The 27053-nt window shown below is 37.1% G+C and overlaps 1 protein-coding gene across 3 annotated transcripts in view; it reads left to right on the top strand.

Moving 5' to 3' along the window:
* SCLT1 (sodium channel and clathrin linker 1) overlaps window positions 1–27053 on the top strand; it is an 88179-nt gene that overhangs the window by 44243 nt on the left and 16883 nt on the right. For all 3 annotated transcript variants that reach the window (XM_081136945.1, XM_081136944.1, XM_081136946.1), the window contains 7 exons: window positions 3742–3919; window positions 6641–6739; window positions 8955–9026; window positions 10268–10342; window positions 12045–12190; window positions 13457–13649; window positions 17934–18130. In XM_081136945.1, coding sequence (XP_080993071.1) covers window positions 3742–3919; window positions 6641–6739; window positions 8955–9026; window positions 10268–10342; window positions 12045–12190; window positions 13457–13649; window positions 17934–18130 — 960 coding nt within the window. The remainder of the gene's footprint in view (window positions 1–3741; window positions 3920–6640; window positions 6740–8954; window positions 9027–10267; window positions 10343–12044; window positions 12191–13456; window positions 13650–17933; window positions 18131–27053) is intronic.

The raw sequence follows: 27053 nt of genomic DNA, 5'->3' as shown, positions 1-27053 counted from the left end.
TGTAAATTCACATTATAGTTTAGAGCTCAAAAATCTCCTTTGTATGATTGAAATCTTTTATAATCAGAAATAGTCTACTGAGAACATCAAAAATTGAGATCTTAGTTCTAGTCACTGATCAATGGCTAATTTATGTTTGTTCAGCAAAAAATTAGTGTCTTTTACCTTTTGTTTCCTGTTCTCCAAAATGTTAATAAAAGTAATTTCTTTGCTCACAGGAGGTTGAGAACTAATTGATTTTAATTGCTAACTTGATATTCTGATGAAAGAGGTAATTTTTAAGGACTAGAGTTTCGGGTTTTCATTTTTCTAAACTGTTTTCCTGGACTTCTTTGTATTAACCTTAGAGAAAAAGTCTGTCATTATAGATATTCATTTCTGTTATTTTAGTAACGTTCTGTACTATGAAAATAAATGCTAGAGATTGAAAACAGTGAAATCTAAATGAGTGCATTTCACTTCCTTTTCACTCTGATAGCATTAAATCTGATGAATCAAGTTGTTCATTCAGCGATGCTCTAAGTTGTCTTTTCAGTGTTGAAGGTTTTGGAATTTTTGTTAGTTTTATTTTGTTTTGCTGTTAGTATAAAGCTATAATATAACCTAACTGAACAGCTCCGTAAGAAGGGATCACTGCATGTGTAAGAAAATACGAAGCTATTTTTTAAAGTCAAGTATTCAGCTAGCCTCCTGCAAAGAAATTTTTACATTGGCTGTCTTTCAGCACTATTTAATTAATGTTAAGTTCCTATTATGATTTTTTAAAAGGTCATTTAAAAAAAATTTTATATGTTTTTTTTTTATTTCAGAGAGAGGAAGGGAGAGGGAGAGAGAGCTAGAAACATCAATGATGAGAGTCATTAATTGGCTGCCTCCTGCATGCCCCCTACTGAGGATCCAGCCCACAACCCAGGCATATGCCCTGACTGGGAATCGAACAGTGACCTCCTGGTTCATGGGTCAACACTTAGCCACTGAGCCACACCCAACTGGGCAAAGGTCATATATTTTAAAGTTTAAAAAAATGTTTTGTATTTTTATATAAGAGAAAGTGTACTTTATATGTGCCGTTAGCAATGTCCAGCTAATATATTCTATTTATTGGAACTGCCACATTGAAAAGCTCTATATTTAATGGTCATCTTTGGTCCATGAAATCAAAGACATTTTGGCCTCAATAAATACTTATTATTATAGTTATTAAAATTATTATTTATATTTAAAATTATTTGTAATCTTTTCAAATGCCACAAACATCTAGGAAGCATTAAGTCACTTCTTTCCATCTTCCAAAGAAAGGTCTCTTTACCCTGCTCTTTAGATGATTTATGGATCCTGGGAAGTATCTCCAGGGAATGGATGACAGTTCTCTCTGGGAAAGACATTCTCTGGTTTGTATATACTCTGCTAAATAAGGCAGGAGTTAAATGAGTAGCATGGCTTCACACTAGCTCTTCATAAGCCCTGCTTGAGTCCCCCTGTTCTGCCTGCTAGATGGCTATAGTGAAGGGAAGGGTGAACTGATGGTAGGACAGCAACAGGTGTCCTGAGCCTCTGTGGGAGAGGCAGGTGCTTCCTCTGCTGTTTCAGCCAAGTAAGGCTGAATGAATAATGTTATGCATGGAAATCATTACATTAAAGTATGAGAGGACTGAGTTCCTATAAAAGGCAGAGACTTAAAGGTTCTGATTAAAAAGCAAAGTCCAGTAATAGGTTATTTTAGAAAACACCTAAAACAAAGAATTAATGAACTAGAACAAAGAACTCAAGAGAGGAAAGAAGAGGATTTGTTTTAAATTTAAAATAAGGGTTTTAGTGGATAATATTAGCAACTTGAAAACAAAAAGAAAGTGGGAGTAATAGTATTACTATCACACGAGGTAGAATGTAAAGGTTAAAGCATTAAACAAAGAGGGACCTTAAGTAGTGAAAATTAGTACCATTTTGAAAAAGATAACATTAATAAACCTATATACAGCAAATAATAGGACAGTTCAATATGTGATGCAAATGCTAATGAGTGCAAAGGTGATTTGATGAAAATACAGTTGTGGTTCATTACTTTTGGCCATCTGCACCTCCCTGCCATGTCTGGGGAATTCCCTAGGTTTAGCTCTTCATGGGAGACCAGCTAGTTCTGTGGGGAAGTATGGAGCACGTCCCTTGCTACAAAGCTTCATATCTGTGGGGAAGTTTGGGGTATGTCCCTTGCTACAAAGCTTTCAACTCTCCCAGTGAGTTTGTGAACCTACCAGTATCCTTTTAATAAACCCCTTTTCCACTTAGATTGGCTTCTGCTGCTGGCAGCTAAGCACTCTAAAAAGTGATACACCTTAACTCCCTTCCTTTAGGATTAAGCAGAAGTACTAAACAACAACAACATGTTTAAAAGGAGAGGAATGAAATAAAAGGCAGGCTAACTTCTGTTCCTTCCAAAGCTGGGAGAGAGAGGGGTGTGCTGGAGCAGGCAAGCTTCCTCCTGGCACTGTGTGTTTGGGGGTGAGGATGGGCATGGGGACAGGATAGGGCTTCTCCTACCACCACTTAGGGGGGGAAAATGCCTGAAAATAACAAAGGAAAGGATGAGATATAAGGGAAGAGTTATTATCAGAACATGTTACTAAAGATGTGGAGGTAAAAAAATGAAAGACATAGCAATCTTCTGAGGAAATCTAGGAGCTTATGTTAACAATCTATAGATAAGGGAGCTCATCTTTATAAAAATTGAAATCCGAGAAGTTGGAAAAAATAGTCAAATTGAGCTGTATTAAAGTGAAATTTTGCCATGTGATGAAGATTCCCTACGTAGAGTCAACTGGCAACAACAACAAAAAAGTAGATGTAGGAAAAATATTTGCAGCATGCAGGACAGGTCAGAGGTTAATATCTTAATAGTCAAATAGTTCTTATAAAGGAACAGGCAAAGTAAATAATCCATCTGAAAAAATGGGCAGAGAATATGAAGAAAAAATTTAAAGATCACAATTCACATGGCTAACTAACTTTTTAAAATATACTTAAACCCCCCAGTAATCAGGGAAATACAAGTTAAGTTACATCCATCAGAGTAGGAAAGGAAAGAGCTTTGGGATGTACTGCCGGAGGATTTCTACAAGACATTATTCAATGAGAAGAGCAAGTGCAGAAAAGGGTTTATACTATGATCTTAATTTTTATAACAACAGAAAAATTATGTTTAAAAACCTATGGATCGGTGTGTATATAATGTGTATGTATATATATGTATATGATTTTATGAACTTGGGAAAATATTCAAAGATACACATTAGTAAGTTAACATGGGTAATCCCAGTAGAGAATGGGAACTGGCAGCCAAGCAAAAAGGAAAGGAGGAAAAAAAGACTATAGAAATAGAAATAACAACTCATTATTTAAAGATTTGCTTTATAACATTTTCATGTAACTGAGTAATACACCACGATAATATAGAAAGTGTAACATAATTAGAGTCTGAATATCTAGGTGCAGCCTCAGCCCCACTGCTCTTTAGTCATACGACCTTAATCAGATGCTTAATCTCTATTAAAATGGTGTTTGTTTTTCTTTAAAATGGAAGTAACGAAATCTATGTTGCAGAACTTTTGTGTGAATCAAATGAGAAAATACATGTGAAAGTAACTAGAATAATGCTTGTCCTGTAACAGGTGCTCAGTAAATATGCTATCTTCTTCCTTCCCTTAAAAAATATTTCACTTTTGAAACATGACTGTTAATATTTAGATTATCTGTGACACTCCAAGAAGCCACCCAATTAAGAGCAGATAAAACACATTTGGAAAAACAGACCAGAGAGTTACAAGCAAAGTACAATGAATTAGAAAATGAGAAATATGAAGCTATTGTAAGAGCCAGAAATAGCATGCAACTCTTAGAAGAAGCTAACCTGCAAAAAAACCAGGTAAGAAAACTAGTTAACATGTTTATAAAAAAAAATAAAATGCTGAATATTCTCCCATATGACCTAACAGTAAGGGAATCTATAACTACAGAATAAACACATGAAAATGAAATTGCTGTGCTTTCCATTAATAAACATGTTGCACTTTGACGGTAAGACTTAATATAATAAAATATGATAAAATGTCAGCCTCCCCCAAAACTTTTGTATACATATCAGACTTTTCTTCTGTCTACAATCCTCATGTAACCAGTCTTCATCCCTGTAGTCTTAGCGTTGTAGTCTCATACTCTTTAAAAAGCCTGTTACAGCACTTTACTGAGGTATAGCCTGTATTTTATGCAGTTGAGTCAGATAAATCTTATCTACCTTTATCACCTACACAGTTACTGTAATAGAGCAGAAGCTTAATTGGCAGAAATTAAATTTAGCTACAAAGATTTATTAACTGGAGCCTTTATGTCACTTTTTTTTTAACCTTCTAACAGTTTATTCCTGTGTTATCACATATCATGTTTGTCTTTTACCACTTCCATATGAATGGTATATAGCTTATAGAAATCATAAGTACATGGATTTGTTTTTAATGTTGCTGCCTTGCTTATGTAGAGATCATTAATTCATTTAACTGACATTTATTGAATACCCAGTATATGCATAATACCCTGCTGGGAAATATGGGAAGTACAAAGAAAATGCTTTGTTTTGTTTGTTTCCTTTCTTACGTAGTAGAGGGTTTTCCAAGAGCGCTATTAAAAACAAAACAGCCCAGCCGGGCGTGGCTCAGCGGTTGAGCATCAACCTAGGATCCAGGAGATCGGGGTTCAATTCCTGGTCAGGGCACATGCCCGGTTGCAGGCTGCAGCCAATCAATGACTCTCTCATCATTGATGTTTCTATCCTCCTCTCTCCCTCTCCCTCCCTCTCTCTGAAATCAATATATATTTTAAAAAAAAACAAACGAAAAACTTTAAAAAAACAACAAAACTATACATTGTATATTAAAAAATAATTATCCAAATTTAAACTGTGATAATGCTAATCTTCCCATCTGAATGCTGTCTCTTAGAGTGCTTGAAAGGCACAAAATAGACTTAAAATGCTTGGGAAGTTCTCTTAACACCAAGTTAGCTAAAAAAAAAAAAAAATTAAGAGCAGGACAATTGTTTCTCTTTGCCCTGGGAAGCCTAGTCATGTTAGCATTCTGGACATCAGGTTGTGAAAGATGAATATTTTGTGTAGAACAGATGGACAGAGAAGGTAGCAGGGACACTCATCACCTAACCCTCAAATCCTCTCGCCCAAGTCTTCAGTCAGCAGACCCTCACAGAGGTTGTTTATAGCTGTAATATTAAGCTGCCTTTTGACTAATTGCTTATCGCTAAAGGGTTCCCACCTTCAGTTGCTTGTTCCAAGGATTCTTTCAACCAGTCACGCAGACACGAAGCACAGCCTAGCGTAGTTGTTTCGATGCCTCCCCCTTTCCTCAGTGTTTCCTTCTCCCCACCAGGTTGTCACAGCAAAACAGCTATCGCTCTTACTAACTTACCTATTTAAGCAGGAGGAAATTTATTAAACAATCTTTTTTAGAAAAAGATGGAAATGTATGTGGTATCTTTGAAAGATAGTAGGATCTGAAGACAGGGCCACTTATGTGATGTTGAGAGAGGGAGGAGGGAGGGAGATTAATTGATTGATTCAGTCAGGCAGTCAGTCAGGCCTAAAATTGGAGGTTTTCTGGGCTCAGAAAGATATTTGGGCTAGAGAGGTAAGTCTGGGAATTGTCAGCCTCTCAGTGGTATTTAAAACCATGAGATTGGATTAGACCACTAAGGGTGGATGTAGATGGAGCAGAGGACCAAGGCCCGAGTCTCGGGTAATCTATATGGAAGAGGCTGAGGGGGAGAGAAAGGAGCAGCAACACAGGCTGAGAAGGAATGACGAGTGGGTTGCGGGGAGGAGCCAAAACCGGGCGCACGAGAAGCCAAGTGAGAAAGTCAAGCAAGGGGAAAAGTAACCCATTATCTCAAGTGTTGCCGACAGATTAAATAAGGTGATTACTCAGATTCGACTCCTGAGTGACCAGTATGGAGGTTGTGGGTGGTAAAAGCCTGAATGGAGTGCCCGTGAGGGAGAAGGTATTGGGGACAAGGAGTTTGCTCCACAGGGAAGCAAGGAGATGAGTGTGACGACAGAACTGGGATTATAAGGCTAGTTTTTAGGCGGGAGATGAAGATTGGATGGATAGAAACACATCAAGGAGGCAGAGCAGGTGGTGTCTACAGTGATTGAGGTGTGAGGTGACAAGGGCTTATTTGGAATAATACCAAATAGTGAAAAGAGAAGGCAATCCAAGAGATTGTCCCAGGACTGTGACACCCAGACTTGAAGACTTATTTTGTATAGGGACCGAAGGAGAAGAAAAATTCAAACGTGATTCCAAGACCTGCAGCTATAGAGGTTAGAGAGTGACAGCACTGGCTGAAATAGCTGCCAGTGGAAAAGAATAAATGTTTAGTTAGGACAAGGCCAGGTGAGGGGTTAGAGAAAATAAGTCCTATTCCTAACTTAGGTAAGCACCCCAAGTGGAGATGTCCCAGAAGTTTAGAATAAGATGTTTGCTTTCGAGAAGGTTGATAGTGGATAAGTTGTTACTCATTTATTATGTTATCTTTGTTAATGATGTGATCTATAATAATATCAAATGATTATTTTCTGCAGGCTGTGCTTGAGGAGAAGCAAAAAGAAGAGGAAATAGAGAAAATGAGAAAAACACTTTCTCAGTTTATGCAAGATGCTGCCACAAGAACCAAGAAAGAAGTAAGGGCTTTTTAATTATATTTAAAATTCGAACGTTTATAGCTTAAGACTACACACTACCTGAGTTTTGCCTGATGGACCTAGTTACTTAACTGTCAGCTAATTGCATCAGTTGTGCCAAATTTCAAATAAAAAACATCTCAGCACCTATGCTCTGAGCTGCAGTGGGGCAGGGGTGGAGGGTAGGGAAATGGCAGAGTGACTGATGTGTGCATACCTCCTACCTCGCCATATCAGGAAGCTGCAATGTCAGGGTGTGCACTGGTGATGCTAAGCTTGGCCACATGGCTAAGTTGGTAAGACCAGATTTCTCCATTGTTTCTTAATAAATAAGCGGGAGATTCTCGAAGACCATGCAGGCATCCTTTTCCACCAAAATCTTTCATCCAGTGGTTTTAGCATTCATTAATAACTCTTGCCTGAAATAAATATTATATGGAGTGATTAAAATGATAATATTCTAATTCTATTATTCTTTCTATACATTTATGAGCCCCCATTTTTTAGTAAAGAAGTGCCCTGCCCCCCTTTTAACATCACTGTGGATTCATACGTTTTTAATTTTTTATGTTATATTACCATCAGTCTTTTTTATTATCAAATTGTCTCTCTAGCTTTCTTGCATAAGTGATGTTCCTCTCTCATCTTGTACTTTCCCTGCCTCAGACCTGGAATCTGCCAATTTTTCAAGAAGCTTGGTTGCAATTTTTTAACTTGACATTTTTGTCCGAGACAAGATTTAGAAAAAGCAGAAATGTGTAGTTTAATTTTTACTGTAATATTTACATTAAAATGCTTGCCTACATATTTATAAAGACTATCTATGAAATGATTAACATACATTATTGAAAACGAACACCTTTTTCTTTTAAAATGAGCTCCTATCCACCTGAAGCTAATAAAATATTGTATGTCAAATATACTTTAATAAAAAATAAATTTAATAAATAAAGTTAGGATAGGATATAATAAATAATAGGATAGTTGGAGACACTATATATTCCTCCACGGGATAAAATAAAGGTGTTAACTATTCTCATATATATTTGCAAGCAGTATTATTTCTTGCTGAGGTAGACTGAAGTAAACTAGTTTTTTAAAACCTCGTCTATTTTTTTTAAAATAGACTCTAACATGTTTGCTTTTCCCAAAAACAGTTAAGTGGTAGAGTTTTTATTCCTGCAGAGTCACTGTATAATGATTCTTGCTGCAGAAGTATTTCTTAGAAGTCTATTACTTTGTTACTGTCTGACTGAAATTAGGTGGTTCTCCAAGATAAAATTTCTAATTTGAGGCAGAAGCCAAACTAAAGCCTGGGTTTTTTTGTTCCTAATCTTGTATGTCCTTTCTGCAGAAATCCTTGTTCTAAGGATTGAAAATACTGTAACATTGCTGTAGTTTAAAATATTCTGATGACATAGCTTTAAAAAATAGATACTAGTAAATTTTGTTGATTTTAATGATGCAACTGTTTTTATCAAAGTACCCATGATAGGAGAAATTCTCTAGTTGATTTTCTAATTCTAAAATAAATTCACATTAATTTTATGATTGATGGAGGTTGTCTTCTGCATGAATCCTTTAATAATCTCTGTAAGTTTTCAAAAGTGTTGTGATCGCTATGTTCAGTCCAGACCTTTCTACAAATATGCGTATTCAGCTGCCTCCTTGAATCTAGTTGTCTCCCTATCTAAATATCTTACTAGGCATCTCTGTTTAACCTGTTATGTCTATCAAGACAGACATTAATGAAGTTTGCAAAAAATGTAAAATAATCCCACTCTTCTCAAAATATTTTAATTTTAGAAAGTGTACTTACTTTTTATAAAAATATATTATTTGTGTTAACCTGCAATAACCTTAGTTATTGTTGTTTATAAAGGGATTAAGTAAATATTTTGAAATTTTCTCAGTTTTCATCTCTAATATGGTAAGTTTTGATGAAAATAACCCATCATAAACAAAAGATCTTTGCTTTTATTATATAAAAGAATCCTGGGCCTACAAGATTGGCAACCACTGTCTTTTATCTTACTCTCTCTCCTCCCACCTCCAGGTTAAATTCTTGGCTCTTTAATATATCATGTGCTTATTTATCTTTTACGCCCTAAAAGTTACTTTCTTTTTTATAAAAATTATTATCCTAAATGTGTATATTGAATATTATTAATTTTTATTGTAGACCTAGATAATTTATAAATATCTTAATTTACAGGTTGCAAACACAAGAAAACAATATAATGTACAGATTTCTCGACTAACAGAAGAACTTTCAGCCCTTCAGATGGTATGTTAAGATCATACTGATATTTTCTTCTGAAATTGCTTATTTTAAAGGGAAAAGTACATATTGCATATTAGTTCATTCAAAAGGTACTTATTAAGACAAGAACTATGCTAGATGCCAGGGACAGAGTGAAAATCAAGATAAACATGTTATCTGCAATCTTGGACTTATGGTCCAGCAGGAAAAATGGATGGCATTTATCACAGTTCACTCTGATTACCTGTCTTTGACAAAGAATGCACCTGGCACTGTGAAGCAGCCAAGACAGCTGCTACCATATGCTGGGTTCACATGGGAGACCCAGGAGAAAGGAAAAGTATATGCAGGCTCTATAGTGTGCTTAATGGGAACTTAGTCGTCATGTACAGGTCCTGAGACCAACAGAACAACCAACACTGTTACTTTTTGCCTGTTTAATGTCATTTGTTTTAAGGATATAGGAACATTAGGTAAAATTAATGGGGTGCAGTGTGGCCAGTTAGTCATATCTAATTCTTTGTGTTTTTTTTTAGTTTTATTTCTCCTTCTATCCCCTTGCTATTTTGCTTGTCCCCTTACATGGAGTGACTTAGCTCTCAAAGGATTAATAGCTTTGGGAAAGAAGGTCCTACCTTAGTCAAGGATTATTTAATGGATTGTAAACTCTGGAGGGACAAGAACATTCGTCCTCTTTTCCCAAACGCACATGTGCTAGATAAGGCCTGCTGGGATTTTTAAAGTAACTGTTAGCTGTGTAACAACCAGAGCTCTATCAACTCACTTTAGAGTAAAAAAATTATAATTTCAGATTATTTTAATACATGTTTTTAGGGTTTATAGAAAAACAATTCTAATTCATAGCTAAGTGAATTCTTCTAAAAATATTAAATATTATCTGATGTCATGTTGATTCCTTGGGGAAAGCTGTACTGACTAATTGAAAGTGTTTACTGTCTCATTTATTTATTTTTTTCTCCCTGCTGTCCCTCAACCTCTATCACCCACCTTGTGTGTTTACTTAGAACTTGGCATTCTGCACTGGAGGTGATTTCTGAAATTCCAGGGGTAGCAGCTCTTTGAAGATTGAGCTTGTTTGTTGGTTTGCTTTTGTTTTTGTTTTTTTAATCAGTGGCCCTGCTGTACTGATGGGGTGAATGTGGCATTCCTATTGTGAACAAATCATTTCACTTCTCCATTTCTCCCCGTTTTTCTTAAGGATTTACAGATACTGTATTTATTTACAATTTGACTTGAATTTATAGGAGTGTGCCGAAAAACAGGGCCAAATTGAACGAGTCATTAAGGAGAAAAAAGCAGTGGAAGACGAACTAGACAAGGTAAAAAGAAAAAGGAAAAAGTAACTGCCTAAAACCCAACTGCAAATACGCAACATTACTGTCTGCTTCCATCACACTATCTACTAGCAACCCCTATGTTATAAGTATTCTTCTGGTGAGTGTTTTTATTTGCTTGGGATATATTCAGAATCTGCATTTAAATATTGGTATTGCCAGCATACGTTTCTTTACAGGAGTGACCACATGATTTGAACCTTTTACGTAAAGGTATAAATTTCATGAAGTAGCTGTAGTTCTTGCTTAAACCTCATCGCAGTGGTAAATTTTATTTTGTCTGTCTTCTCTTTTTAAATTTTATGCCAACTTGAAAATTACAACACTGCTATGGTTTTTACCTTTAAAAGTACAGAGTTTTATTTCATAGTTAAGAAAAATATTTATCCCAATGATATTTGAGAAAAAAATATTGTAAGAAGTCTACAGTTAACATTTTTTTCTTACTTGCCCTTTTTTATTGGCTGTAAATATCCCGCTCTTTTCAAGAGCCTTGGGGAAAAGGGAGAGACTAAATTTGATTCAGCACATACTTGCCCAGTGTTAAAAAATAATAGTCAGTGGTAGTCAAAGTTTGATTTTCCTCAAAGAGCTAGATAGCATAAACGCACGTGATGTATCTGTGTCATTGACACAAAAAGATCATAACAACACCGAATCATAAAAGAGTAACTTAAAAAGCAAAACATCTTATATAAGCACATTTCTGGGCAGGGGAAAAAGTGTACATGTCATGTTGAAGGTAGGACCGTCATGGTCACCATTCTCCTTCAAGGTTGATGCCATCTCAGTCTTCATTATATATGTACCATTTAGATTGCCTCCTGCTATACATCAGGGCTTGGGATGAATTTTTAATGTCACATAGCATAGGCTAAGGAATAGGCTATATTGGGGAAATGTAAAAGTTACAAGGCTAAAGGCAACAGGTTCTCCCACTGTCCCATGAACAGGTGCTGAAGTCAACTGCTAGACTGCAGTATACATCTGCATTTAGGTAGCAGGACATTGTGCTAATATTCTGTCTTTCTCATAGAGCAGGAGGAGGAGACACAGGTTACTTGTTCAGGCAATCTGGATTTGAAGGGTAGCCGGGTGTAGGCTTTGTCTGAAAACGTGAGCTGCCTAGACCCTGCAGTTCTAGGTTGTTATAGCCTCTGTGTCGTGGGAGAAGGCCAGACAGCCACTCCTGCTGGGCAAGGGGGACCCCTATTCCAGCTAGATCGTTATCTAGTTAACACAGAGGGGGATTTAGAGTCACTTTCAGATAGTTCTGTTCACTGCAGACAGCATGTACCTGTGTTTTTAATATTCTAATACAGAATTGACTTGTGGGATCTTCACCAGAGAATCAAAGCATCATCTCTTAAGTGGTGACATCTAGAGCACTTTTTTTTTACTTCAGCTATTTTACATTTCTTTTTAAAATATTAAAAGTATTGGAATAATTTATAATGAGCATGAATAATTTGAAAAATAAGCAGTTATTATTTTGTCAGTTTTTAGCATTGTATTTTGTAAATGTGAAACACCCAAATTATTGATGTGTTTTAATGCGTTACAGTGGGAACAGATGAACACAGGATCATGGGTTTTGATTTCTCATCACTGATTTCAGTTTCTAAACCTATCATTTCTTAGACCATTTTCTTCTGTAAGGTAATATACATATAAGCCTCTTCTGCAGATTTACCGTGAAGGCAAAGTAAACGAAAGTCATTACAGAAAACTGGAAGAAATGCACCAAAGATGCCTGGTTGCAGAGCGGTCAAAAGATGATCTTCAGCTAAGACTTAAGACAGCAGAAAATAAAATTAAGCAACTTCAATTAAAGTAAGATACTCTAGAATTTTCTGTGATAACATTTTCAGAATACATACAATTTTTGACAGATCCTATACTTTTTGTATAGGACTAATAATTAATTATATCTTGTGTTAGAAAAGAAAAAAGAAAAGAAAAGAAAAGAAAAGAAAAGAAAAGAAAAGAAAAGAAAAGAAAAGAAAAGAAGAAAAGAAACTCTTTAGCACCAAATAGGTTTTTTTGTTCAGAATTATTTCTGAAGACACATTTCTTCAGGAAGAAAAGATTTAATAGTACTTTATCATTTTTTTAAAATTTTTCCTTTCTAGCGGTTAAGTAGGATGCATATATGTGGTATCATTTACCTTGTTTCTCTGAGCCATGTGGTTCCTAAGAACTAGTAACTAAGTCAAGAGGCTTGATCAACCCAGCTTTAATTTTTTTGTAAGATTTATTCATAGGTGGTGATACTTTGGACTTCTGTTTGGAGGCACTCAATGTGTGGTTGATTCTGATCTTAGCATCTTTCTGAGTTTAACTCCCTTTCATGATCATGACCTAGATCCATCATTTCATTAAGAACTTTATCAGCCAGAGTTGATGTGCGGAGGGGGCGAAGATCTACAAGTATTATGGGAAATGAGGGCCTTGTATTGACCAGGGAATGTTCACAGTATTTTATTATCTGGGATTGAAAAGATAGAGATTTAAAATAAGAGGAATAAAAATTAGCAATATACATGCTTGGAGGTTGTAGAGAACAATCCATTGTAGAGAAAGTTTAAAAAACATAACATATTTAAACTATGATTAAATAAGAAGTTTATAGAACTAGAAATGTATAAAAACCGTTTCTAAGACATATAACAGGAAAATACGAAATAGGCATTGTAATTTGGTAATATGGTCAGCTGATGGCTTTCTATGGGGTTGCTTGATGTAAACAAAGTTTGGGTTATTACCTACTTCATCTGTCTTACCATCAGTCTCAGTTTGTCCCCTCGAAGTCCTCTTTACATAGTGATTCTCAATGTTAGTAAAAACTTGAAAGAAGTCCCATATAGATTTTCTAGGTGAGTGGTAACAGTTCAACTTGTCTAGTCTTAGTCAAGATTGCTAAGTTGAATGTGTTTTCCCGGCATGACATAGCATTGTGACACCACGCAGTTAAGTCTACAGTGAAGAGAAATGGCTCAGAACAAAGAAGAACTCTCTGCTGTGAAATATAAATAGACTTCTTTATGTCCATTACATATCATTAAGTGTAAGTTTCTTTTGTTTTCTTTTTTTAATCAGTTCCTCAGAAGAGATATCCCGTTGCCAAGAAATGATTCAGAAACTTCAAAATGTCCTGGAGTCTGAGAGAGAGAACTGTGGATTAGTCAGTGAACAAAGGCTAAAACTTCAGCAAGAAAATGAACAGTTACAGAAAGAGGCCGAGGATCTAAGAAAGATTGCTCTCGAGGCTCAAAAAAAGGCAAAATTAAAGGTATTTTCAAGACTATTCAGAGTTAAATATGTGCTTGTGAAAATCAAAATGTAGAGAATATTTAGAGACCTGGTAAAATATTTTTAAGGCCCCCTTTTTTTGCCTTCTCATCAGATAGCACTAAATCATAATGCAAGAGCATTCACCGGCCTTTTCTGTGCTGCAGAACTTGGCAAGCATCCTTGAAAATCATTGCTCTCACTGTCCACACAGAAAAAAATCCTTTTCCAACCATGAAGTACACTGATACTTCTGCCAAAGCAATTTAAGCAGTGCTAGCAAAACTATAGATTAGATAATTTTGTAGACTGCCTCTCTTCTCCCTCTAGGATAGCCTCTTGAAAACTGGACTCTAAACCTAGCCTTACAGAGGATGCTACCTCAGGGTGCTCTGAGAATCACTCAGAGGTAGTCTGAAAACTCCATGCCAGGAAGAGGCAAGGGACACGGTCTCCTCTAGGGAAAACTCCCCTTCATCTCTCTCATCTCTCCCTCCTTTAATGCTCACATGCTTTGGCTATAGGAACATGATAATCTGTGTAAAGGAGTTTCAGGAAGCACAGGTATCACCACCAACATGTTCCTTGCCTTTCCCATTCAGTGAGACTTTTTTTGTAAAAATGGCATTAACTCTTTATGATAAAGATCTATATCTTTTGGTTTCATAGTAGGGATATGGTGTGGTAATGCTGGTATTTCACTTTGCTTTTTGTTACTTTGAGGACTCATAAACAGTCACGCTTCAGCGAAATTAATATCATCATATATTTATTTAATGCCTCCAGTTCCAAGTATTAAACCCTGTGGTTACTGGTAAAAGCTTGAACTCTGAAAAAGAGAGCCTTATGTGTCTCCTACCAAGAAGCTTGTAGTTTGTGCTTTAGTCAGTGGAAAGTCTATGAACAGTAAGGAAAGAATTGTACTACAAGATATGAAGACTTTATATAAAGCTACAGTAATTAAAAATGTGTAATCAACATAAGAATAATCAACTTGATGGATGAAACAAAATAGAGTCCAGGAACAAACCAATTTTTCATAATCACCTCATTTATAATAAAGGCACCACTGCAGTTCAGTACGGAAGGAATTATCTTTACCATAAATGATGCTAGGTCAGTTGGGTCCATATTTTAAAAATAAACCTTGACTCATATCACATCATACATGCAAATTTATTTGAGTTGCCTTGTAGACCTAAATGCAAAATATAAAACAGTGGAGCGTCAAGGAGAAAGTCTTCCTGTTGGGTAAGAAAGAATTTCTTACAAAGAACACAAAAAGCAGTAATCATAATGAAAACATAGATGAATTGAATTTCATTAAAATGAATGAATGACATCAGAAGATATCAAGAGAATGAAAAGTGGAAGAAAGTATTATAATATATACAACCCAAAAAAAGGGACTCATATTCAAAATATAAAAACTGTTACCAATTAATAAGGAAATTGTTAATAAGGAAAAAACAGACATCCCATTTTCATTAATGGGCAAAACTTAAATAGGCACTTTATAAAAAGAGCACATATGAAAAAAATACTCAACTTCATTATTTATTACGGAAATGTAGTTAAAACCACAATGAAAGTACCACCAGAATGGATAAAATTTGAAAACTAACAGTATCAAGTGTTGACAAAGTTGTAAAGCATCTGGAACTTTCATATGACACTTTTGGGAATGTAAATTGGTAAAACCACTACTCGGCAGTATCTTTTAAAGTTGGACATATATATATACTATACTAAATAATCCTGGCTACTTACCCAACAGATAGGAGGGCACAAAGGATGGGAGGGGGACTATAGCACTCTGAAGTCCATCATTAGTGGGACTTCTGTTATAGGAGGCCCAGTTATCACCCTTGGCCTTCTAGTGTCACCGCAGACCTCTCCAGTTTAACAAGCACAGTTGCATCCACTAAAGGATCTGGGGCTTGTTTAAAGACTCAATTTTGACACCCAAAAGCCATCACTTATTCAACCTATAGCTGTGTTTTAGCAACCTTACTATGTTTCAGGTCCTAAAGGGGCAATAGTAAACAAAAAGATGTGGTCCCCACCCTTAAAAACTTATAATGTTCATGGAGGTGGGCAAACTTTAAACATCTACTTACAGACTTTTTAGAAAAGGCATAGGGCACTGTGAGAGCTTATAGAGAGGGACTTGACTTTGTCTGGATATGTAGTAAGAGAATTACCCTATAGAAGCAATAATTGGGCTGAGTTCTAAACGTTGAAAGAAATAACCAAGACATGCAGAAAGGGAAAGACTATTCCATGCCAGGGGAACAGTGAAAAGGACCCAAGAATGAGAAGGCACTGTGGCAGAAACGAAGAAAGGGGATGGTGGCAAAGCACAGGCTTGGAGAAGCAGGCAGAGACCAGGTTATCAAGAAGGACCCTAGGGCAAGGCTTGTCACAAGTAGATTTCCCAGGTGGCAGTAGGGGGACTTAACTTGGTAGGCAGAATTCTAAAACTAGATAGATGCTTAGATCACTTTTTTAAAATGTGTAAAAGAAAAAGAGACGATTCCGCCTAAGACATCACAACCAGGGCTTCTCCAGAGAAAGTGGAGATTGAGGCAATGGAAGGAGGAGCATATTCAAATCTCTGTTCAGAATCTAATAATTCAAACATTATTAAGATAGCAGGTATCAGGGTGCCTCGGGAGGCTTGCCCAGCAGTAATGCAGTACAAAATTAAGAAATCAATGTGATTTCCATGCCTATATTCATAAGGTCTTAAATTCCTGTCCCTGTACTATTTGAGAAAGCAAACTTAAGAGTTCTAGGGAGCGTGTTGCATTCAGCAGGGGTGGTGAGGACCCATGAGCCATGGATTTTGCTATTGTTGGGTATTCTCTGGTGTTTTTTGAATTTGGAAAGTTGTGTCCCTTGTTTGTTCTTTTTCGAGTTTGAAAGTGGCCATATTTAATGAATTACCAGAAGCCATGCCAGCCATGACCATGTTTAAAGCACAATACTTTAAAATATCACAAAGTTGGGTATCCTTTATAATATTTCTATAGTGTAGCAAGATAAAGATGTCCTGAGAAAACACCAAGGAGGCTGTCATAATCACCATTTTCTTAGTTGCCTCCAGGCTGGTCACAGGTAGTTTATTCCAGATGTGCACAAGAGGAGCACCTCATTACATACCTGAGGACACCAGGGCTTCATTCTCCCTGGGTCCTATCTGAGGAAGCTTCTAGGGTATCCCAAGAGCATTTACTCGTGTGTTCATTCTGCATTAGGTGTTTTTACTATGACATGCACTACCTAGAAATATTCTGAACTTAGTTCCATAAGAGATTCTCAGAATCATTATTACAGTCTTTTTTTCCTGAAAAACAAAACAAAGTATTTATATTGTACCTGAAATGGTAAAGGAATTCCTGTGTATAATATTCTTTGATTTCATAAAACCCTTTGAAAGACAATCTAAAATTTAGTATATTAATCAAAAGTGACTGGAGGAACTCCTGAGTTGGTAAACACATCAAGTGGTTGGGGGGTGGTACACTTGGAGAGGGCATGGGAGCTCACAGCCTCTACACCCTACACCATGGGAGCCCACAGCCCCTACACCCTATACCATGCGAACCCACAGCCCCTATACCCTACACCATGGGAGCCCACAGCCCCTACACCCTACGCCATGGGAGCCTGCAGCCCCTACACCCTACGCTATGGGAGCCCAAAGCCTCTACACCCTATACCATGGGAGCCCACAGCCCCTACACCCTAAACCACAGGAGCCTACAGCCCCTACACCCTACGCCATGGTAATTCACAGCCCCTACATCTTATACCATGCCCTGTGTATCTCTTACATCTGGCTGTCCCTGAGTTGTATCCTTTACAGTACACCAGTAAACATTTTTTTAAATGGCTTGAGTAAAAACCTAACTCTCAGTGACTGAAAGCATAAACATTTTCCATGGATTATGGCAACAAAAGTAAAAGTAAAGGCTGAGAGCAGTTTTATATTATAGGGTATATTTTTTTCTACTGGCATTTTACGGTGTTGGGAAAAGTGCTACAAAAAATTTGTGATCCATCATGATTCTCGTTTCACTGGATGTTTACTGTCATACAGGATAAGTCTTCATTTGTGACAAAAACAAATTGTAAACAATTTTTATATGGATTTCTGATCCAAACATTTACGTGCTACAGACAACACGATGAATATTCCCTTTGTGTGTGTTGTTGGTCAGTATGTCCCTCGCAGTAACAGAAAAGAGAAAGAAGATACCGTGTTCATTTTATTCCCTAGATCAGTACCATGGAACATGAATTTTCAATAAAGGAGCACGGGTTTGAAGTTCAGCTGAGAGAGATGGAAGACAGTAATCGCAATTCCACTGTTGAACTGAGGCATCTCTTAGTAACTCAACAGAAGGCAGCCACCAGGTGGAAAGAAGAAACGAAGAAACTTACTGAAAGTGCTGAAATTAGAATCAGTAACCTGAAGTAAGTCACGGTTAATTGTCTGATACATTTTACAGAAGAAATTAACCTCTAGTTTAAGGTCAGTGCCATAATCTTTTTGTAAAAATGTATAATTCTGGACCTTGTATTTATGTTTTATTCAGCAAATATTTATTGAACTATAAAAAATATTAAGCATTATCAACCAAAACAGATACTGTGTATTTTTGTAAATTTTATGAATATCCCACAAAATTTGTTTTTTGTTGGATATGGCAGTTTAGAATCTTAATACTATTTGCATATAGGTTCAGCATAATAATGTCCTATAATTGCAACAGAATCTGTTTGGCCTGCAAAGTCTAAAATATTTGCCCTCTAGGCCTTTAAGAAAAAGTTTGCTGACCCCTGCCCAAAAAGAACTTGAGCTTTTATGCTGAATGAGATGGGATGCTATAGAGGGCTTCAAGCAAAGTGATATAATTAGGCTTAAATGTTCAACAGGTCAGAACCTAAATGTGGGGAGTTGTAAATGCTTCCCACAGCACAGGAATCATTGGTGCTCCGATATTCTGCATCTTTTTCTCATTACAAGCTTTTGTTCAAAAATTACCTCAGAACTTTTCGCTGTATTTTATCTCTTTAATGCTTTTGAAGTGTTGTAGAGTTTTTAATGAATTGATTAATCTGAATAACCTAATCTACCTTTAGTGAATCTAAACATACTCTTTAAGAATAGCGCACCTCATTTGGCACAGTGATTGATATATCTGATATCAATAATATATGATAATAATATATCTTGGTGAAAACTAGGCTTTGGGTAACTTTTTTCTTATAGGGACTGTACATGCATCTGTAGTCAATTAGAGCATCCTGGAAGGTGAAATCAACTGTAGCTATAAAATAAATCAATTTGGAACTGTTGCAGGGAATTAACATCAGGGTCATTAGAATCAATGTTGCACTTATTATAAAACATATTACTTCTAATTAAGACACATTGGCAGTTGATTTTAATGTTATTTCTTAGCTAAAGGAAATTTGCTGCTATACCCTTGTGTTTTAACCATATTGGGCGTGTGGATTTAATCAGCTGCTCAAGAAGGGAAACTGACCAGTCTCTAGCTAGGGCCTCAAAACTGCTTCAAGACAACATTTAAAAATGACTAGATTACCTTGAAGCAACTAATAATGTAGCGTCCTAGGCCTCGGCTATGAGAATACAGTATTCTAATGGGCCGGAGTGCCTTACTTTGGTTTATTTGTATCACAGTGTTGAAGTGGGAGATGAAAAAGTATCTGTGTATTGGCTGAGATCTTAAAGAATCCTGAAAACTGGAGCTGACTTTGTACCTATACGTCTGGCCTAGTGAGGGACTGAGGGCGTCCTGTGAAGGTTTTTCCCATTTTCTAACTCAGCTTTTCCGTCAGCCAGTATGCCTTGATGACTAGAAGCTATAAATCTACTCAGACAATGCTTTTGTCACCTGGCAGATGTTTTGCATCAAGTTTAAGAGAAAGGCAGTGCTACCGCCTTTGTGCGTCCCATTACATTTGATTTTTCCATAGTTCTCAGAAAAAAAATTAATAAATCAGTTTAATTTTATCTTATTGTTGTATTAGATATAGCATGTAGATTATTAAAATTACATATTAACTCTGCAATAATAGGAGCTCATTAATACTTTACATACTTGCTTTATTGTATTAGTAAACTTAACTAAAAATATCCACACTTGCTTGGATTGGGGGTTTTAGTACACCTTTAAGAGTATTCAGCAGGATTATTAGCATCCTGGCTCTCTATCTCTTCACTCTAAGCTCAGAACCACACCTTGAAATTTAAAGTGCCTAATACCTTAGTTTGCAGGTTTATACAAGTATTTCCAGAAACAAAAGCCTAAAGTCTCACTTTAATTTATGTAACAAATATGTGAGTGACCACTCTTTTCTAAGCATCTGCCAAATGCTAGAAACACAAAGATGCGTAAGACAAAGCCTTGCCCTTTTTTCCATCCCATTACCCACCTTTGTTTCTCCTTATAGCATTCATCACTATCAGTGATTACGCTTTCTATTTCTTTACTTACGTTTTTTATTTTCTTTCATCCCTGAAGAGAATGTCAGCTCCATAAAGTAACTTGTCTCTTGTGTTCTCCACTGGGGGGCCTTTGCCCCTAGACCCTGAAAGAAGGTCCAGCCCAAGGGGATACTCAGAACATATTTGTTGAATGAATTAATGAGTGAATGAAAGCCAGGCCAAACTCTCCTTCCAACCTTGGTTCTTCCTGCAGAATTTTAGTTTCTGACATGTGGTTGAACTTGTGAAACATGATAGCGTATAGTGTGCCCCACTGTTCAAGAGACTACTCGCTAGGAGGCTTGAGTTCCTAGGACACTCACAGCACTGCCTTACAGTGAAACTCATTTCTCAACTTATAGACTCTCAGTGCTGTTCATTCTCAGAATTACTGTGAGGACCGTTGATGATAAAGAGATGCGTAGTCCAGGATGTAGCCACTGGGAATGAGTGAAAAAAATTTTTAAAGCAGTACTTACAATATACTTTCAGAAGAGAAAACATCACACAAACAGTGTGGCTGGAATTATTTATCCAGCTATTGTTGAACTCCTGTTCTGAAACCTCAGTAAGAACACGTCAGTCAGACATCACAGACCTCTGGGAACTGCGTATATGTGTCCGCGGGCACCAGGCCACCAGCAGTCACTGGCACATGCTTGTTGAATTAATATGCATATATGAACATAAATACTTAATGTAAACATGCAGTCCATAACATGGTGTTGGGGAGGTGATAAGTAGTCTGTAAATGCTTACAGGTGATTTGTTTGAGAATTAATGAAATGTGGTTTTCTTAGAGGGGTTTACTAGCTGGTGGTACAAGACCAGGAGGAGTCCCTTCCACCTGAGCTCTGGGATGCAGTGCCTGCTTTCTAAGCAAGCAGAACAGAGGTAGCCTTGTATATAATAGATGTAAAGCAGCTACTGGAATGAGTCCTGTCCCATCAGTACTGCTGCCTGTCATGAAAGCATCTTAATTCTTTTGAACACTGGAAATTGTGTTTTTCATGTGGAATTTTTAATGGTATTATTAGCCAGAATTCAGATACCATGGAAGTAGCCCTATAGTTTCCAGTAGTCAGGACCTTGAAAACAGCCTGGTGTGGTCCGTAGGGTGATGGAAGAGCAGGTTGCCCTGGCTTCTCTCCCTCTCCTTTCCTCAGTCTCCACAGGCATCCAATCTGGCTGATCCTTCCTCCTTAATGTTTTTCAAATCCATTTGCCTCTGCCCTCACTACCCCTACCTTAGTTTAGGCTACCCTCAGCTCTTACCTGGATTACTGCACAGCTTCCTGGTAGGTTTCTGGAACCCCAGTCCCTTTTCTCTTGAATCCATTTCCCACACTATGGCAGAGATAACTTTCATAATATAAATCTTACTCATGTTACTGGTTTTAAAGATCAAAATTATATCCAAACCACTCAGTCTTTTAAAAATAGCTGCTGGGTGTCACACCAGCCAGTCATTTCTCTGCGAAACCACAGGGCAGGCCGGGGATGGGCAGCCACAGAGACTACAGTAGCTGCTTTGCTGTTATCCAGCACGGAATCGTACCTTTTAAAAGACAGTAGCCCTGAACAAAACAGACAGAAATTCTTGCCTTCATGGAGATTTCACAACAGGGCAGAGAGAGAGTAAATGAGAGAAATTAAATATACTGTGACAGTGGTAAATGCTAAAGAGAAAAGGCAAGCCGAAAAGGGGAATAGACAGTGCATGTGTTTTTAGAGGGAGGGCCATTTCAGATGGGTCAGCAGGGGGATCGTCCTTAACTGTCCTGCCCCTTTCCCTTCTTCCTCTTGCCCAAGCAGCCCTGGTTAAATCCCACCTGATGCCCTCTCTGTGCCATCACCTCCTGTGCCCGTCGTGGCTGGAGAAAAACCACAGCTGTGCTGGTGACTTCACTTTAAGTTCATTATCACATGAATTTAATGCACTCAGTCTACATATTCTGCTCTCCTTGGGGACCTCCATACCGTCTTGTCTTCCCCCAAACCTTTTACGACTCCCCTCCATCATCACTTTCCGTTGATAGCCTCGGTTCTTTTCTCTGAGAAAAGAGAAGCAGTCGGAAGAGAATGTCCACGACTCCCATCACTGTGTTACTATCCTACCTGCCTCTTCTCCCACAGCTCTGCTGTCCCAGCAGGTAGACTGTCCGCTACAGCGTGAGGCCAGGCTCTTCACCGGCCCACAGATTCCGTCTCTGCTTTGCTATACCACCTCCTTGTTGGAGTCTCAATTAAATACAAAGAATCTTTTCTGAAAACATTTTTCCACAAAACAAAACACCTAACATAGCAACATGAAGTGGTAAACTGCCCTAAGAGAGAAATAAATAGAAATAACCCATGGAGTACAATGCAAAACAAACCAGGCGGCCTTCTGAAGACCATCCTACTTAGATGAAGTCTTGATTGATAAATCTCCATAGACTTCCCACCTGTGCTGGGCACCTGGTCAGATGTGCTCCACAGCTCACATACATAACAAAGCCCTGCTTAGCCTAAGTAGTCAAGAATCACTTTGTATCCTGACTCCAGTTGTATACTTTTTTTTTTTTTTTTAGCAATTTGATCTCTACTTTTAGTGAATTTTTTTTACCATTTCTATGAATTTGAATTTACAATAAAGTCAATTTGTATGTCATTGCTAAGAACTTACATTGTCCTCAAAGCTTATTAAGTAATGTTTCAGAATTAATGTAAACTTTTCAAATTATCCATTTGACACATAACTGAAGGCATTATGTTCATTTTATTTTCAGTTTACATAGAATCCTAGAACACTGCGTATGCCTTCCCAAAATAGTCTCTATCTTTTATGCAGAACTCTTAATTTGACAGCCTTTAAATTCTGAAAAACAGAAGCTTTAGAATCATATTTATCAATAGCCTTAAACAATAAACTATTGAAATACCAATTTTAAAGACCTAAAATTTTTCTCCACAGTATGCGTGACTGACTTAAGATTTTCATGTAGGAGTCAGTTAGGGTATATAAAAAGGAGTCTAATGAACAAAATAAACTGACAAAATAGAAATAGAGGCATGGATACATGGAATAGACTGACAGCTGTCAGACGGGAGGGGGTTGGGGTGCTGGATGAAAGAAGGTGAAAAGATTAAGCAAAGGAAAGCGTGTGTGTGTGTGTGTATGTGTGTGTGTGTGTGTATACCTTACACATAGACACAGCCAACATTGTGGTGGTTTCCAGAGGGAAAGGGGGTTGGGGTGGCAGTGGAGATAGAGGTGAGCCAAGGAGGAGAATGGGATGGAAAGAGACTTTGCTTGGGGTGATGGGCACATGATGCAGCATGCAGATGATGTTTTGTTGAGTTGTACACTTGGAACCTGTATGGTTTTGCAAACCAATGTCACTCCAATAAATACAATTTTTTTAAAAAGCTAAAATCGTAGCTTCCAGTCCAGGGTCTGCCCCACAAATGTGTGATTACATATAAACCACTTAATTTTTCCAAACCTCAATTTTATTATGTCTGAGCATCATGCAAATATTATATAGTATTAGAAATATTTTTATTCTATATTCATATTTTAATTGCCTTTCTGTCCCTGAACTTCTCATCCTTGACTCTCCTTGAGATATTTTCAACATCCTAATTTTTAGTTTTTATCATGATCTTATCTATTCAAGTTCATATGGATGCTAATTATTGTGACTGCTTTTCCTTCTGCCGTTCTAGTTCAGTGTAACCCAGTTTTTAACAAATCCTCAAGAACTGCATAGGGAAAGAATCCTCCTTTCGACGCTTTTATTAAAGACAGGAGAAGAGCCAGATTTTTCCAGCCATGGCCTCTCATGCATGTGTGACAATCTGGTCTTTGTTCCAGGCATTAGAGCACCATTTTTATTAAATTTTAAAAAACCCCGTGTTCTGTGGCATTTTTGGTAGGTTCAATAGGTTGAGGGAGATTACTTAAAACTAAATTGGTTATCAAAAATAAATAGGTTACAGGTTTTACACGCTTTGGAATTTTTAGATTTAGTCATTCTCTCTAGAAATCTTTTTTAAAAGGAATAATTATGCTTAAGTTAAATATTTCTTGGTTATGTGATAATTTTTATAAAATTAAAAAAATATGAGAAAGCATTGTATTCTATCAAGGCTTCAATGTATATATTTGGGATTTTTCATAAAGTCTGTTTTTCATAAGGCATACTTACCCGTTGTTCACCATGCCTGCGTTGGTTGTTTAGACCACAGGGTTGGGCGTGAAGTACATTCCAGTGTACTAAAAGAGACTCTCAGCAGGTCTCTGCCGGGTCACTAAAAATGTGCTAGTGTGCTCCGGACATCAAAACTAAACGGTGCATTTTCAAAACAGAAAATGTTTTCACATGATTTTGCATTAAGACTATTTTCTTCCATAAAAGGATTACATATTAAATAATGTCGAGAAAAGCATGTGATATTTTTAGCACATAAGGAGGCAGCAGAGGGTAATAGAGATGAGCACTGACTCAGGATTCGGTCAGACCTGCATTTGAATCCCACCCAACCCAACCCCTTACACTTATCTGTAACCCAGTATGTTGTTATAAGGTTTTATTTATATGATGAATATAAGGTGTTAACTCCATGCCTGACATGTAAAATATGTAGGAAGGAAACAGTAAAAGTGAGGCTTAGGGAATAGCCTTTATAATTGCAGAGAGATTGCTGTATTCCAAGTAAACCGTGATATAATGTGTTGGATATGTGTATGAAAGGCTTATGAGCTTACTTCATTTTTAATTGTAGAAAAAAGCATTACTAGTTTGAGAAAGCACTAGATTTTAGGCAAGATTTATATATACCTCTTTGGAGACAAATAATACTGAGGAATATATATGAAATCAAGCCAAAAATATTTCTACAATAAATAAAAAGTATATGCTAAAGTATTTTCTCTATACCTGACCAAAATTACATGGCAGCCGTAATTTCCAATTTTTGAAGTAGAAATTTATGTTTATTCCAGTGAAAAAATATGTTATGAATGTGTTGCTCTCCACTGGACATGTTTACAGTAGCTTCCACGTTGAGCGTTAGCAATGTGATCATTTCCAGAGTGTTCCAGGCCAGCTGCTGGATGGCATTTCTGTCTTTGGGGAAGGATTCATTTGTCTTCCTCAGATATGGTTTTGCTTTTAGGCTGATTCAGTGATACAATCCAAGTCTTCAACCAATTATGTCTTTTATCAATAATAAATTACAAAATAAACTACAGAGCAATCCATTTAAAAATCAGATGGCTCACTTGATGCATTTGACTCTCCCCACGAGGATTTCCGTGTACGTGCCACCCACCCAGGCATTCTGCCCTTCACATAAAATGTGTTTGTCGCTGTCAACAGTGAGCTTTTTCTGCTTTTCATATGAAGCAGCAGTGCTTTCCCCCAAAATACGTCTTTACTTCACAACAAATACTTATACATTTGCTGTGTTCTTGCCTTCTGTGTGTCCACCTACTTGCTACAGTTAAAGAACATTAGAGACAAAACCCAATACTAGCATAGCCATAAAACCCCTAAGGCGCAAGAGTCCTTTCCGGGCTGGTTTTCTGCCTTAGAAAACTTCTGTTCCTCCTGACAACTGACAATTAAATGTGATTACCAGGTACCCACGATTTCTTAAGACCTACCCATGAGTAAGTACAGCCATCATGAAACGTAACCCACATTAATTAAATAAAATCACTTTTCCATAGAATGAAGTTTTTCATCTTAGTATCAGGAACTTTTTAAAAATGTGAAGCTCCTCTGTAGTATCTTCTTTCAGTTTGAAGTTTGCTTTCATTTGTAAAATTTTATTTGTTTAGAATTATTCCCTCTTGGTTACTCTTTTATCTGGAAATATATGTGGTACAGAGAATTTTGAGCTTCCAAGAGGAGACAATATTAATAGTAGCTTATTAATATATAACATCTGTAACTGTAATATATCTCTACGAATCTTACTTGAATGATAGACTGTTGTTTTTATAGATGAAATTTTAAAAATGAGAGACATTTCTCCTGCCGATAACACAGTAGTTTTTCTAATCAAAACACAAAACCCAGAATCTAAAAAAGAAAAATATTAATTGATTTGAACAAAAAAAAATTTAATTCTATGTGAAGATACCAGACAAAGATAAAAGATAAATGACAAAAAATAAAACAAAGGATTCATATGAAGAAACCATCAAGATTTCAGTAATTAAAAAAAGCTTAACAACCTAATGGAATGGTGGGCACAGTGCGTGAGCTGGCAGCTTGAAGAAGCAGGAATGCAGAGCTCCGATAAACATCTCAAACCAGGCCCAGCCACACTCTCCACCCAAGAAATGCACATTTAAACAATAATTATACCCAGCAAGTTGGCAGAAATGTAGAAGATGGTTAACGTGCAGTACCTGCAGGTACATGGGGGATCTTGTACGGCATTGGTGGGATAATCCTTTCTAGGATTATCTGACAAGACTGAAGCTGTGTGGGTCCTTTTGCAATCGCAGGTGAAGCATCTGTCCCACGGAAACACTTGCAGACATGTGAACATGCGGTAACACACCTGTTGTTGCCATCGGTCAGGCCCTGCGCATCTTCCACCAGGGCCCTTACAGCAGCATCCTTCACTCTGCTGTCTCTGTCATGAGTTCGCTCTATTTTGTTTTTCCACTCTATTCCACCTTTCATACTGCTGTCAGAATTATTTTCCTAAAAAAGCAGTTCCAAACCCTGCCCTGTCTACTTAACTTTATTGTTGCCTGCAGGTTTTTATAATCTTTCCTTCACCTGATTTATTATCAGTGTCTGCCTCTTTCCTCTGTCCTTCACATTCCTTGTGTTCCGGCCACACTGCGCAGCCTCCCCAATAAACCAAACGTGCTCA

This window comes from Miniopterus schreibersii (assembly GCF_964146895.1).
Source record: "Miniopterus schreibersii genome assembly, chromosome: 4".
Classification (NCBI taxonomy): domain Eukaryota; kingdom Metazoa; phylum Chordata; class Mammalia; order Chiroptera; family Miniopteridae; genus Miniopterus; species Miniopterus schreibersii.
The sequence above is the reverse complement of the archived record's forward strand: the minus strand, read 5'-3'. Positions and strand labels throughout refer to the sequence as shown.